This window comes from Suricata suricatta, chromosome 9, assembly GCF_006229205.1.
Source record: "Suricata suricatta isolate VVHF042 chromosome 9, meerkat_22Aug2017_6uvM2_HiC, whole genome shotgun sequence".
In the NCBI taxonomy this organism is placed as follows: domain Eukaryota; kingdom Metazoa; phylum Chordata; class Mammalia; order Carnivora; family Herpestidae; genus Suricata; species Suricata suricatta.
In genome coordinates this window covers 112275851-112289122 of record NC_043708.1, presented here as the reverse complement: position 1 = coordinate 112289122, position 13272 = coordinate 112275851, and the positions used below count along the sequence as shown (strand labels likewise).

The 13272-nt window shown below is 38.9% G+C and overlaps 1 protein-coding gene across 1 annotated transcript in view; it reads right to left on the bottom strand.

The window, feature by feature from the left end:
* Positions 1 to 2483: 2483 nt before the first annotated feature.
* Positions 2484 to 13272, bottom strand: part of TSPAN3 (tetraspanin 3) — a 28851-nt gene continuing 18062 nt past the window's right edge. Inside the window, exons 4-7 of the mRNA XM_029951918.1 lie at positions 12490 to 12591; positions 11442 to 11594; positions 11091 to 11174; positions 2484 to 3373 (exon numbers count right to left, since the gene is read on the bottom strand). Of these exons, the coding sequence (XP_029807778.1) occupies positions 3281 to 3373; positions 11091 to 11174; positions 11442 to 11594; positions 12490 to 12591 (432 nt within the window). The 3' untranslated portion in view covers positions 2484 to 3280. The remainder of the gene's footprint in view (positions 3374 to 11090; positions 11175 to 11441; positions 11595 to 12489; positions 12592 to 13272) is intronic.

The window sequence follows — 13272 nt, the reverse complement described above, 5'->3', positions numbered from 1 at the left end:
CAGTCGGTTAAGCGGCCGGCTTCGGCTCAGGTCAGATCTCACGTTCGTGGGTTCGAGCCCCGCGTCAGGCTCTGTGCTGACTCTAGCTCAGAGCCTGGAGCCTGCTTCCCGTTCTGTGTCTCCCTCTCTCTCTGCCCTTCTCCTCTCATGCTCTGTCTCTCTCTGTATCAAAAATAAATAAAGTATTTAAAAAAAGTTATTAAAAAATAAAATAAAATAAAATAAAATGCTGATAGTTTGGTCCTACCTTAGACTAAAACCAATTCTCTGCCAGCCGAGTTTGAGCATAAACATTTTCCTGGTGATTCTAATATGCAGCCAGGGATGAGAACCTTTCTGGCTAATGGGTTCTTCGGCTTAAAAAAAGAAAAAAGAAAATCCTATTCTTATGGCACCATACTGACTTATTTCAGACATTCACTGCCCACTACATGCCAGGTACTGTGGATACAAAGATAAACACGTTTCTTTTCTATCCTCTATTATTTCCATATCTATTTTTCTTTCAGTAAATAAACTCAGGAGAGGACTCGTGTGTAGGTCCATTTCGCCAGGACTAGGAATGCACACAGCACTGTCCAAAAAGGTATTTAGTAGGAAAACTTATTTTTGCAAGGACGCTGTCTAACACCCTCAGGAGACCTCAGCCACACTGTAACAAAGAGCCACCCAGACCGTGCAAATCATTTTCAAGAACTGCCCAGGGTGCTGGATACAAGATCAATGTATCCAAGGTGGATGAGCTCCAACACAGCAACAATAACCAATTAGGAAATGGATCAGGAAGGTTATCCCACTCACAGCAGCAAAAGACCCTGATTTTCATAGAAAATTTCTTAAGTTAACCCTGTTAAGATCTGTAAGGAAACCAGGGCATAGGAAAATGCACATTTTCATACTCTAGTGGGAATAAAAATTATTATGCTCTTTCTGTAGAGCAGTGAGACATAACTATGAAAAACTTCCAGTGTGACTTTTTGTCCAGGGTAAATCCACCACTGAGACTCCATTCTTGCATCCGTGTAAAATCACCCAACACGATTAAATCCAGACATAAAAAGTGGCTCTTCTGCCCTCTGAAGAACAGGCACTGGGGAGCAGAATCTCGGTGTACTACAAGCTCCTAATCCACCACTGGTGGAAGAAGCTGCACTTTCACCAGGCAAGCAGAGAGAAGTGAGTGAAGGAGAGTGTGTGGAATTAGCCTCTTGGGCAAGTTCAAGGAGTAAGCTAGCAATCAGCACATTTTCCCAAAACAATTTCCTACTCTGGAGGCTCAGTTCTGCTGTGCAGAAATGGCGGAGGACAGACACCACCAGTCCAGATACTGCTCACCCCAGCTCCAACCTGGGACGGGACAGCCAAAGAATGGTTCATATCGAAAACCAAGGGAGAAGAAAAGAGACGGCTAGGGGAGAAGGCAGTAGTGAAAGGTCATGAGGACAAGCGAAACATTCCTGCCCACTGTGCAGCCTATAGGGACAAGAGATGGGATTGGTCAGCGGAACAGAGCAAACCTCCTGTAGTTCTCAAAAACCATGAATGTTTTAGTTAACTTTCACTCTGCGAACAGAGTTAGCTTTTATTCTTCTCAACACCTCCATTTTCAGGCAGGATAGACCTACACAATTTTCCCCAGATTGATAGATCCAAAACCGAATGTGAACTCATGCCCCTAGATATGGTCCTTACTTGCTCCCTCACTCTGTTACTAATTGTTTCCTCAGTTGACTGAGCCAGAAACATAGGCCTCAAGCTAGACTCCTTCCTTCCTCTCCCTTTTCTGTCCCACAGGCTGTGATGGAATTCCACCATCCCTCTCCACACCACCACCAATGGTTCCCTGCTCTACCCTGAACCACTGCACCTACCTCACGCCCCTCCAATCATCCTCCCAACTGCAGCCATGACATCCCAAACAGGTCCACTGTCACCACACACAGCTGCCTCCATTTTCAAGTAACACTGAGCCTCCACTTAAACTTCTTTTCCCGGCCCTGTTATTTTAAGCTCCAGCACAACGAGCTACTTACAGCTCCCTGCACACTCCAACCCATCTCGCACTCCTGTGTACCCTCTCCCACAAAGCCCATCCTAACTCTGGGCTCAAGCCTCTCCTCCAAGGAAGTTGCCTCTGACCTCTCTGGGTATCTCCTTTGGGCTCTCATTTTTTTGTTACTACAAACACTGCACTGTATGGAAATTATCTGCTTCTGTAAATAGTCCTGTGGCAGGACTCTACATTCCTCGAAGACAAGGAGAGCATCATCAACCGACGCCCAGTGTCATGCACATGCTTAGGTGTTCATATCTGTAGGATATACTGGACTGAAATGCGTCTCTGAAAAGCATCCCAAGGCCTTTAGAATTCGGCAACTGATGTAATTAAAACACATGCAAATCGTGTAGACATGCACCAACATTTAAAACATTACACTGCCACTTGGGAACTGAAGTATCCCCAAATAATTAAAAAGTACATGTTGAGGGGTGATACAGAGTTTATTGAATTAGATCCTTCTATTTACAACTGAGATCACATCTACATACTATTTTGCTAGTCTACATGGGTACATTAATCCTAATGAGTTTTAGACTTATGATGAATGGGCTCAGTCATACAAACACACACACACTCACACTAATTGCTTAAAACAGTAGTGCATACATTATAGTCCTCCTATAAAGCCAGCTTTGATAAAAAACTGCTAGTTTCAAAGATCAGTCTGATTTTGAAGATGAACCAAGAAACACACTGTGTGACTCTAAAATCTATTTTAGCGATTTTATACAGTTGCTATCTTATTGGACTACAGTATATGTTTTTTAAAAGGACACTGATGAGGGCACCATCTGGTGTTAACTTTAACCACAACTGGTTTCCCCCCTCCCCCCAAAAACCTTTGGCCAAGAGTTCTCCATCATGAAGACTGAAAGGGCTCTAGGATACTCCAGTAGCAGCCCCATTCCTGCATGGAGGTAACAGAAGCAGGCCCAAGCCCTCTTTTAATTCTCCCACACTAGGCAACCTGCAAATGGTTCTGAATTAGAACATATACCACCATACTTGAAAACTTAGGGAGATGGTGAGTTAGCTAGAATAGGGAAAAACAAAGTCATAGGTGGGTAGGGAAGTAGGTGGGTACATGAACAGTCAAGCTGCTTTGTCCAATATCTGTGTGCTTTAACTAAATGAACTCAGAGGCCAATGCAGTAGACCTGGCTCAATTCACCTTCTAAATCAGAGCAAGACTGATAAGCTCAGGCCTGCATTTTTCTATTATGCATAGGTTCCGCCGGTGATGAGGAGCTCATAAGCAGGGTCTCTACTCCTTCTGCACAATACGATGCATGCACATAGCATGCCCAGCAGCTGTAGGAAGAAAACAACAGGGAAAAAAGGCTGAAGACCCTCTCATAACAAGTGTGTAATTTCTTTGTTAGCAATGGAGCTGTTTCAAAGTTCAGTCATCTCCAGGCGCCTGGGTGGCTCAGTTGGTTAAGTGTCTGACTTCAGCTCAGGTCATGATCTCATGGTTTGTAGGTTCGAGTCCTGCCTTGGGCTCTGTGTTAACAGCTAGCTCGGAGCCTGGAGCCTGCTTCAGATTCTGTGTCTCCCTCTCTCTCTACCCCTCCCCCAATGGTGCTCTGTTTCTGTCTCAAAAATAAAAAAATCATTAAAAAAATTTTTTTAATTAAAAAAAATTCAAAGTTCAGTGATACCAAATCATCAAAAAAGCAAGAACAACAGGTACAGAGGCAATTTCTAATGAATACATTATCTTTTTAGGAACTGTTTAAATACCAACTTTTAGTTTCCCTGCCTCACACCTAAGAACAACACATGAAGAGGAGGAATGGAAGGCTCTCCTCCTGCCATCCCCACTCTCGATGGACAGCAGTGCTCTGCAATGATGGAAACATTCTATATCTGAGCTGTCAAATATGGTAGCCACTAGCCACACAGGGCTACTGAGCAGCTGAAATGTAGCTAGTGCAACTAAGGAGTTATGTTTTTTATTTTTAATTAATCTAAACTTGAACATATATGGCTGGGTAGTGGCTACCATACTGGACGGCAAAGGTCTAGGGAGTGGAATGACCAAGACTTTGTGCATTTAGGAAATTTACTGGTGGTCTTCTCAGACATCTGGATTTGGTTTTATTAACAATCCACAAAATTCAGTACACGCATGAACATTCAAAAGCCTTACGGTAGAAAACCAATCAATTGGTTTGAAGGTTTTTGTTTCTTTCATAGTTATTTACGATTTCTGAAATCCAGGTCTGGCTCTGTGGTATTACACACATGCTACTTTGTAAAGGTCACTCTTCCTTCATCATTCTATTCTAATAAGCCCGAATCCTTCTGTGGCAGCAAGCTGGAATTGTAATAAAGTCATGCCATGTTATTTTGAATCACCAAGAGGATTAAACTGGATTAAAGAGAAAACGATTCTAGAATTTTTGACCTGGCTTCTTACAAAATATAAATAGTAACCAAATAGCTAAATGAGAGTAAGTAAGTTAATCTGCTGTTCTAACTTTTCATAATGGTCTCAGTTATTTGATTTTAAAAGGCAGGGCTTTCTGTACATATGGGGTCAATTTCAACAAAATGTACCAGACCCATACACAAGCTCTAAATGTCTGAAGTGGAAGATTATTAATGAGACACATACACAGAGAATAAGGATGTCCTCAAACTGAATCTCCAAAGTCACAGATTCCAATTTCTGCCCTCAATTAGCTCATATTATACCCATTCAAGATATATATTTGCTGCTTAAATCTATCAGTTTCATTACATCAATATTTGCTGAGTGCAATAATAGCACTAAACACCTTGGAAACATTTTAAAAGTGGATATTGTTGAAAATTTAATAAATATCATTAGCCAGTTCTAGACATGTTTAGTATCTAATTCTTAAAGAAATCAAAACATTCTTAGAATAGCTATACATCACTATACATGATCAAAACATTCTTAGAATAGCTATAAAATCAAACACAGTTGTGTTCCCAGGCAATGTTAAATTGAGCAATAAAAATGCTAAGGTCAGAAATTACTGATTTTCAGGAAAAGAAATCTCTTCCATCTCACTTTCCTCACATTCCTTTCAGTTAGTTAACTTCTACTGAAGGAGTCAGCACTCTCAAATGGGATCTGAAATAAGTATCATTTCTTTGCCTGACTTTTATTTTCAATTAAGTCAACTTGTACTGATTTTAAAACAATTAAATAAGCTTGATAAAACCCTACTCATGCTTGAGAATGAGTCTGTTTATGAACATTAAGTTCTACACATTAACTTCTCACATTCCAAACCCCATCACTAAGGCCCACTTCCAAAGCTCTGAAATTTCACTGATATATTAAAAATTTCCAACAATAGACTTGGAAATATTTTACCTCTAGAGTTATTTCTTGCAATAAAAATTTGCCCTGCAATGTTCATGTCATGAGAACTAATCTGCACTTAGTTTAAATATAACACCAAGCAACTGCAAAAAATGACTGCTAAATACAGAGGAAAATGGTGATTAAAAAACTGACTGCCAAGGATTAAAATGTTCTTTCTAGAATATACTATGTAGGGGACATTATGGGCAAATAGGTATTGTTACACAAGGTTTTGGAACCGCACACTGAAAACACCCTTTTCTGAGAAAAATTTGGAAATCTGTATCAAAAAGTCACTTATATGGGCACCTGTGTGGCTCAGTCGGTTTAGCGTCTGACTCTGGCTCAAGTCATGATCTCCTGTTTCCATGGGTTCAAGCCCTGTGTCAGGCTCTGTGCTGACAGCTCAGAGTGCGGAGCCTGCTTTGGATTCTATTCTGTGTCTCCCTCTCTATCTGCCTCTCCCCCACTTGTGTCTTCTCCCTCCCTAAAATAAATGAACTTTAAAAAAAAAAAAAGTCACTTACACATTGACTCCTCAACTTCAAAGCTACAAAGTTTTGTTATAGACTTTGCACATGTGATACAGAAGATATTTACTACTTGCAGTTTTATAATAGCAAGTCATATATAAACGCCCATTAATGTAGAGCAGACGAAGTGTGCCCCCAAATGGAACATCATGCAGCCATAGTAAAACACAAGAAGCAAGGGCCCAGGGATGCTGCGGTGGCTCAGTCTATTAAGTGTTTTGACTCAGGTCATTATCTCACAATTTGTGACCTCAAGCCCCGCAGTGGACTCCATGCTGACAGGATGGAACCTGCTTGAGATTCTCTCCTTCTCTCTGCCCTTCCTCTGCTAGCACTCTCTCCCTCAGAAAAAAAATAAATAAACTTAAAAAAAAAAAAAGGTTACATACAATATGGTTCCATTCATGTATTGTGAAATGACAAAACTTTAGAAATAAATAACAGATTAGTGGTTGCCAAGGTATGGGGGGAGGAGGTGCAGGATGGAGGTGGGTACAGTTAGCAGCAAACAGGTGCCAGGTGGAATCCCTGTGGTGTTAGAACTGCTCAGTATCTTGATCATGGTGGTGGATACAGGAACCCACCAGGTCATAAAACTGTACAGAACTGAATATACATAAACAGAAATGAAAAATCTAAATAAAATTGGTGGACTGTACAAGTACCAATACTCTCATTGTGATATACCACAGTTTTGCAAAATATTAACCACGGGGGAAACTGGGCAAGGCATACAAAGATTCATCTGCATTACATCTTAAAAAATGCATGTGCATAGGGATGCCTGGCTGGCTTAGCTGGTAGAGCACATGATTCTTGATCTCGGAGTCATGAGTTTGAGCCCCACAATGGGCTAGTTTATTTTAAAAAAATACATGTGAATATACAATTATAACAATTTTATAAAACAGCAAGGTAGAAAACTGCACACCATAAGCTTCTATTCGCATAAAAAAATATTCATGTGCTGTCTATCCAAAACTACTTCCGGAAAGATATACAAAAAACTGGTTTGCAGTGGTTAACACTTGAGGGGGGGATGGGCAGAATGGGTCTCAAGAACTAGGGTAAAACTGAGAGGGAGCCTTACATTTTACTAAATTTATATAATCTGGGGAAAAAAAATTATTTCAAAACTTCCAGAATGTTAACAAGATTTCATTTCCTCTAAACCAAAACCAAACCAAAACCAAACCTGGCCACTCAAGAATTAGCTTCCCAAGCCTTGGTTTAAAATTTTAAAGCAGAATTACTTGAAATATTTAAGAGTCTATCAGAATCAGCCCACTAGATTTTAACTATGTGGGGGTCCAATATGAAGTGTTATTCACTTCTGTCTGTAACTCATATTAATGAATAACTGGCAGGCAAGCAGCAGCAGGAAGAAACAGTCATCTCAACCTCCTTCACACCTGGCATGTAGACCAGAAAAAAACAACATGGCTTTGGGAAACTGTTCTCTGTGAAAGTTTGCTCTTGGTGATTTCATCTTGAGGACACGCCAATTGTCTCCAAAGACAGACAATTCCCATTTTTCCTATATTTACTTTGCAGTCAGCCTTCCCCTAGCAAATTCTTGAGATCATCAAATCAAAACCTAGATTTCTATTATTATGATCAGATCTTTTAAATATAAAGTTCCTAATTGATCAATTGTTAATTTAAGAGGCTGGCAACACTTGAAGAAGTAAAATAGCTTGCTGATTAAAAAGATAACAAAGGGACACCTGGCTGGCTCATTTGGTTGAGTGTGTGACTCCTGATCTCAGGGTTGTGGGTTGGCACCCCACACTGGGTCCAGGGGAGATTACTTTAAAACAAAAGGGCGGGGGGCTAACAAAATAGGAAGTGTAGTAAAATCCTAAAAATCTTTCTCTCACATTAAAATATCCTGTTGTAACGATTAACTAGTATTTTTCAGGTTGTTTTTTTTTTTTTAAATCATTTCGATCCTACTCAAACCTAGGTCATTTAACTAGACTAGAGCAAGGGTCAGTGTATATTTTCTTAAAGGGCAATATAGTAAATATTTTAGGCTTTGTGAACCAAGAGACAAAATTGTGTCTCTGTCACAACCATGCAACTCTGCCACTGTAACACAAAAGCAGTCACAGATAATGCATAAATGAGTGTGGCTAACACCAAAAATAGGTAGTGGGTTAGACTGGCCCACAGGGCCTACTGATGGCCAACACATTAACCACAGCCTTTTATCAGTAAATTAGGTTCATGAAAACATTTCTTCTTAAGTTGACTTTTATGCTTTAGAACGTCAACAGAATGCAGCTTAATGGTACACAAAGAACTCTGAAATTCAAAGGAGACAATGCTTCTAACAGTTTTGATACAACCCTACCAAAAATCATCTTTCAACCTTTAACATTATTTTTTTTTTTTAAGTTTTGTTTACTTAAGTAATCTCAGGGTCATGTGATTGACTCCACTGGGCATGGAGCATGCTTAAGAATCTTTCTCTCCCTCTGCCTCTACCTTTCAAAAAAAGAAAAAAAGAGTAATCTCTACACCCAACATGGGGCTCAAAATCACAATCCCAAGATCAAGAGTTGCATGCTCTTTTGACTGAGACAGCCATGCACTAACTTTAAAACTGTATTTCCAATGAGAGCTCTTAGCTTTCCCGCTTTAGAACCTAAAGTAAACTGCCAATGATATTTCAATGTTATTACACTGTGCATTCATTAAGCTGAAGTGTCAATTAACTGTTAGGTTTCATAACAGAATTGAGGAATTTAATCTTTTGAAAACTTTAATTCTTCACTTTCTAATTGGAGGAAGAGTAAAATGGGCCAGGGTTCAAGCTTCAGTGATGGTCATTAGTCATACTATCCTTGCTCCCTCCTCATTCTTATGGCCTTTAAAACAAAGGAAACAGACTGGAGACTCTCCAAGTGTCCTAGCTCCAGCTTTCTCTATCAGGATGGGCATAAAAGTAACTTTTGGGTTGTTTTTGCCTTTGCTCTGGTTTTCCAAAGCCAGGGCATCAAGCTATATCAGACTTTGAGTAGCAAATGTTTAGGTACTCTTTATAGTTTTATAGGTACTCCTAAAAAAAAGAAAACATAGTAGGGAATATTCTTTCGTTATTTCTAATGTATGTTTTTTCCCCTTAAAACCAAAGTTTTTAAATTTTCAAAACCACCAGATTTTGAGTCTGTGAAAGCTCTCAATTCTTGACATAGTTTTGCCGAACTAAACGCATCAAATCTTTATTAGCCATTACTTAAATTGGGGTCATTTAAGTATAAAATGCATATGAGAAGGCATACTTAAAAACTAAGAGACTAGTTAAAATATTTATTAGCCTCCCTTGAAAAATATTTAATGAAGAAATATCTGTCTGGTTAATAAGCTTACCAAGATGAGGGATGCAGCTAAAGTAACAACGTGCATCAGTCTTCCTTATATATGCTGTGTATTTCATGACCACAAGCACCTTACAGTTTCAAAGCTTCTTTGTTTTTTTTTGTGCTTCATGCTAGTATGTACTTATTTATTAACACAAATAAGATAATTAAGAATGCACAGGCCAGGATTTCACTTGGGAAAAGAGACCTCTTTCATGTTTCATTATTTTTAGCTAAATGAATGTGTTTGCACTCAAAATATGAAATACATGCCTGCTTATCAACATGTTACTGCTATGCTGAGCCAAAAAGTAAATGTTGAAAAGGGCAGAGACCATAGCAAATAAAGAGCTAGGCTTTTAAATGAATCATTTCAGAGCTATTTGAATACCAGCAAAGTAAACAATCACCTTTTTTTGCTATTTTAAAAAGCATTTCTCATTAAATACACTAGCTTTTCTTCAAATATACAGAGAGCAGGCAATCCAAGCAACTTACCTTTAAACTAGCAATTAACGTTGGTTTTATCTAACAATTAGAATAGCTACACTTTCTTAAAATAGACTCTGGGCTTGAAGCATATTTCAAAAACAAACAAAAGAATACTCTGAGAACTAGACCTGACATGAATGATTCTCAATCATTTTAATTTTTAAAAAATATTTATTCATATTTGAGAGAGAAACAGTGTACGAGTGGAAGAGGGGCAGAAAGAGACGGAGACAGAATCTGAAGCCAGCTTCCAGCCCTGAGCTGTCACTTAGAGAGCCCGACATGGGGCTCGAACCCACGAACTGCAAGATCATGCTCTGAGCCAAAGTCAGACTGACTCAGCCACCCAGGTGCCCGGATTCTCAATCATTTTAAACAGTTGGCTATTCTCAGTTGTAAGATTCTTCTAAGATGTTTCTCTAACAGAATCCCTAAGATATATTGTATACACATGTGAAACTAGCAATGTAGGTAGTTGTACAGAGCAGAAAAAAAGCTGTTTTTCTTATTTGTTTTCAGGTGAGGGCTAAGGATGTGGGTAGAAGGGATTTTTTTGGTGGGGGAGGAAGGAGTAGATCAAGTGAGAGGTAAACAATTACCAGCTCCTATGGATATGCCATTAGTAAGTGGGGAAAAGATTGTTTTCACTGATAGGAGATGGAAAGACAAGTTCCTTTGGATGTGCCAAGTGATGTCACAGACCGCCTGATGGCTGTCAGTCTGATAAATCTAAGTCCACAAATAAAGAAGAGGTTAGAACCTCATTTTTACTTGGTCTTTTCTGGAAAGCAATGAAATTGCTCCTATCAGCATAAGAGTCTAGAGCTGTAGTAGGAGTTCTTGATGTACATATATGGACATATAAAACCCCGAAGACAGAAAAATAAGAACCAGAAGAAGAAATAGTACAAAAAGATTGAAATAAAGCTTTCCATTTCCAAAGTGAAATAAAGCAGTACAATTTTAAAAATTCTTTGGAAGTTCTATTAAAATACTTCCAAAAATACATTAGGACAACAGCATGTATTTTTGAACAGACCACTCACTAATCAAGTCAAGAAAGTAAAGCAGACTCTCCTCAAACCTAGTCCCTGCATCCAGATCTCTGGTTTCTTGGAATCATTATGGGTCTAGGACTAGAGACAGGAAACGGAAGAGGTTAGAAACTGACAGCTGGCCCCTCACAGACTTCCAAGTTATCTATATGCACAAAGGTTAACTGCACTTAATGATTAAAACCACTCATGGTTGATATCAGAAAACGGGCACACTCAGATAACAAGCCCTGTGCTTACCTGAATAGCTGCAAACGCCAGTGCTGCCCAGATAACATGCATCATGATTTCCTGGAGCTTCTTCACAACCAGAGCCTCACATCCCTGAAACACACACAGTCCTCGTCAACAGAAGTCTTTTTTAAACGTGAAAGCTGTAAGGTCACAGATCACTATTCAGTGGCAGAAATGGAAATAATAGAAACCCAAAGAAGGAAAGACAATGTATTTAAAAATAATTTATAATAACATAAAACAGCATTAAAGACAAGCAAAAGAGTGTAGAAAGGAAGTCCTAGGTAAAGATAATGCACAGAGAGAACCAGGTTACCAAGCTAGACAGATTCAAGTCTTGGCCAAGAAACCACTCACCTCAGCATAGAGGTCGGAGGGGTGGGCCAGACTGCCGTTGCAGCTGCTGGCGGTCTCTCTGCAGCAGCTAAGAGGGACACTCTGGTTTTTGGTTTCTTTGAACCAGTCTGTATTTTCCCAGTCTGAATAGTTGTGAATTCCACAACAGTGCAGCTAGTGGGGAGGAGAACAGAAATATTAGTCCTCCCAAGGCACAAATACCTGTGCTGAACTTTAAAATTCTGTGCACTGCAGAGCTTTAAGCTACTCTAGAAAAGTGAAATCTGATAAAACTTTCTGGAATGAAAGGAATGTTCTAGGTCTATGTTCAACATGGTAGCCACTAGCCACCAGAGGCTACTGACCACTTATAATGTGGCTTGGGTGACTAAAGAACTGAAGGCTAAATTTTAATTTAAATAGCCACATATGATTAGTACCTTTAGAATCTCTACATGAAAAGCATTACTACCCACAAAGGGTAATTTATAGCTAATAAAAATCTTCATATCTTACATGTTAAATATCTGGTTCTGAGTTAAATATTATTTTCAATGGTAACATGTTTCAAATATTTTCTCTGGAATGTCTGGGATTTGCTTTAAGATAATCTAGCAAAAGATATGTGGGGTAAAAGATGAAATAAGATTAATAACAAATTGAAAATTTTGATGTAGGTTTACAAGGATCTACTAGTTTCTCTACCTTCATGTATTTCAAGTTATCCATAATTTTTTAAACAGTTTTGTCTATCTTTTCTGGTTTTGCTTTCTACAGGTATATGAAGACCTCTTACCTCCTCTGAAGTCCCTTGAGGATCCCATGTTTCCTGTGACACATACCTCTCTTCCATTATCACCTTTCTAACTAATTACTTTTTTGGTAAAGTCACTAGGTGATAGTGGAAAAAACTTTTCAAGGGTGAAGGTGAAAATATTAGACACACCATGAAGCTAACCATGGTGATGAAACTATATGTTTAATTTACACAGTAATGGACTGAGTTCATTTAAAGTTGACCCAACAGTGACTGGCCCTCAAAAACAAGGTCACGTCAAAGAGAGCTCACCTGTCTCTGTACATAATCAATAGCCCGGCTGGCAGCATCAGGGTTCGTCCCATTGTAGGTCTTATACACTTTCTGAATGCTGCGATCAACCTCATTTTCCACCTGAATCAAAACAAAGAATTCAGTCCCTTAAAAATATTGGTAAAAGTTAACATTTGTCAAAGGCTCCAGCTAAGATACCTGACGTGTATGCAGCGTTGCCAGATATCTTTATGAATTTCTTTTAAGAAAAAAAATTTCTCCCTTCCTGTCTCCAGAGATCCAGGTACAAATTCAGACATATTACATCACACATTAAAGGCATTCAAAGAGAAGACTGGGTGCAAGACAGATTAACAATCTATTCAAGAAGGAGAAAGCAGCTGAACCCTGAGACAGATGTCCTAAATTATAAATGAACTGCCTCTCTTTTCAAATAAACTTTCAGTGGGTTGGACTTACTCATTTTCCTTTCCCAAAGTGGATTAAAAATAAAGTAAATTAAAGACCTCCCACATGATACTTTTGGAACAAATACCAACATACTTTCCATTTTATGTATTCAATGTTTAGATTTACCCAAATACACAAAAGTAATCAGGTGAAAAAAATCAGTCCTTACAAGTGGCATTTTATGAAAAAGGTGCAGTTCGCTGTTTTATGAATGAGACAGTAAGTAAACTCTTCATAACTAATGGCTATTAATCACTAAAGTGGCAAGAAAACTACCATTTAGTAAAATCTGTTTGTACGAGATTCTCCTTACCCTTCTAAGATGATTAGACCTACTTAGTAATTGTACCA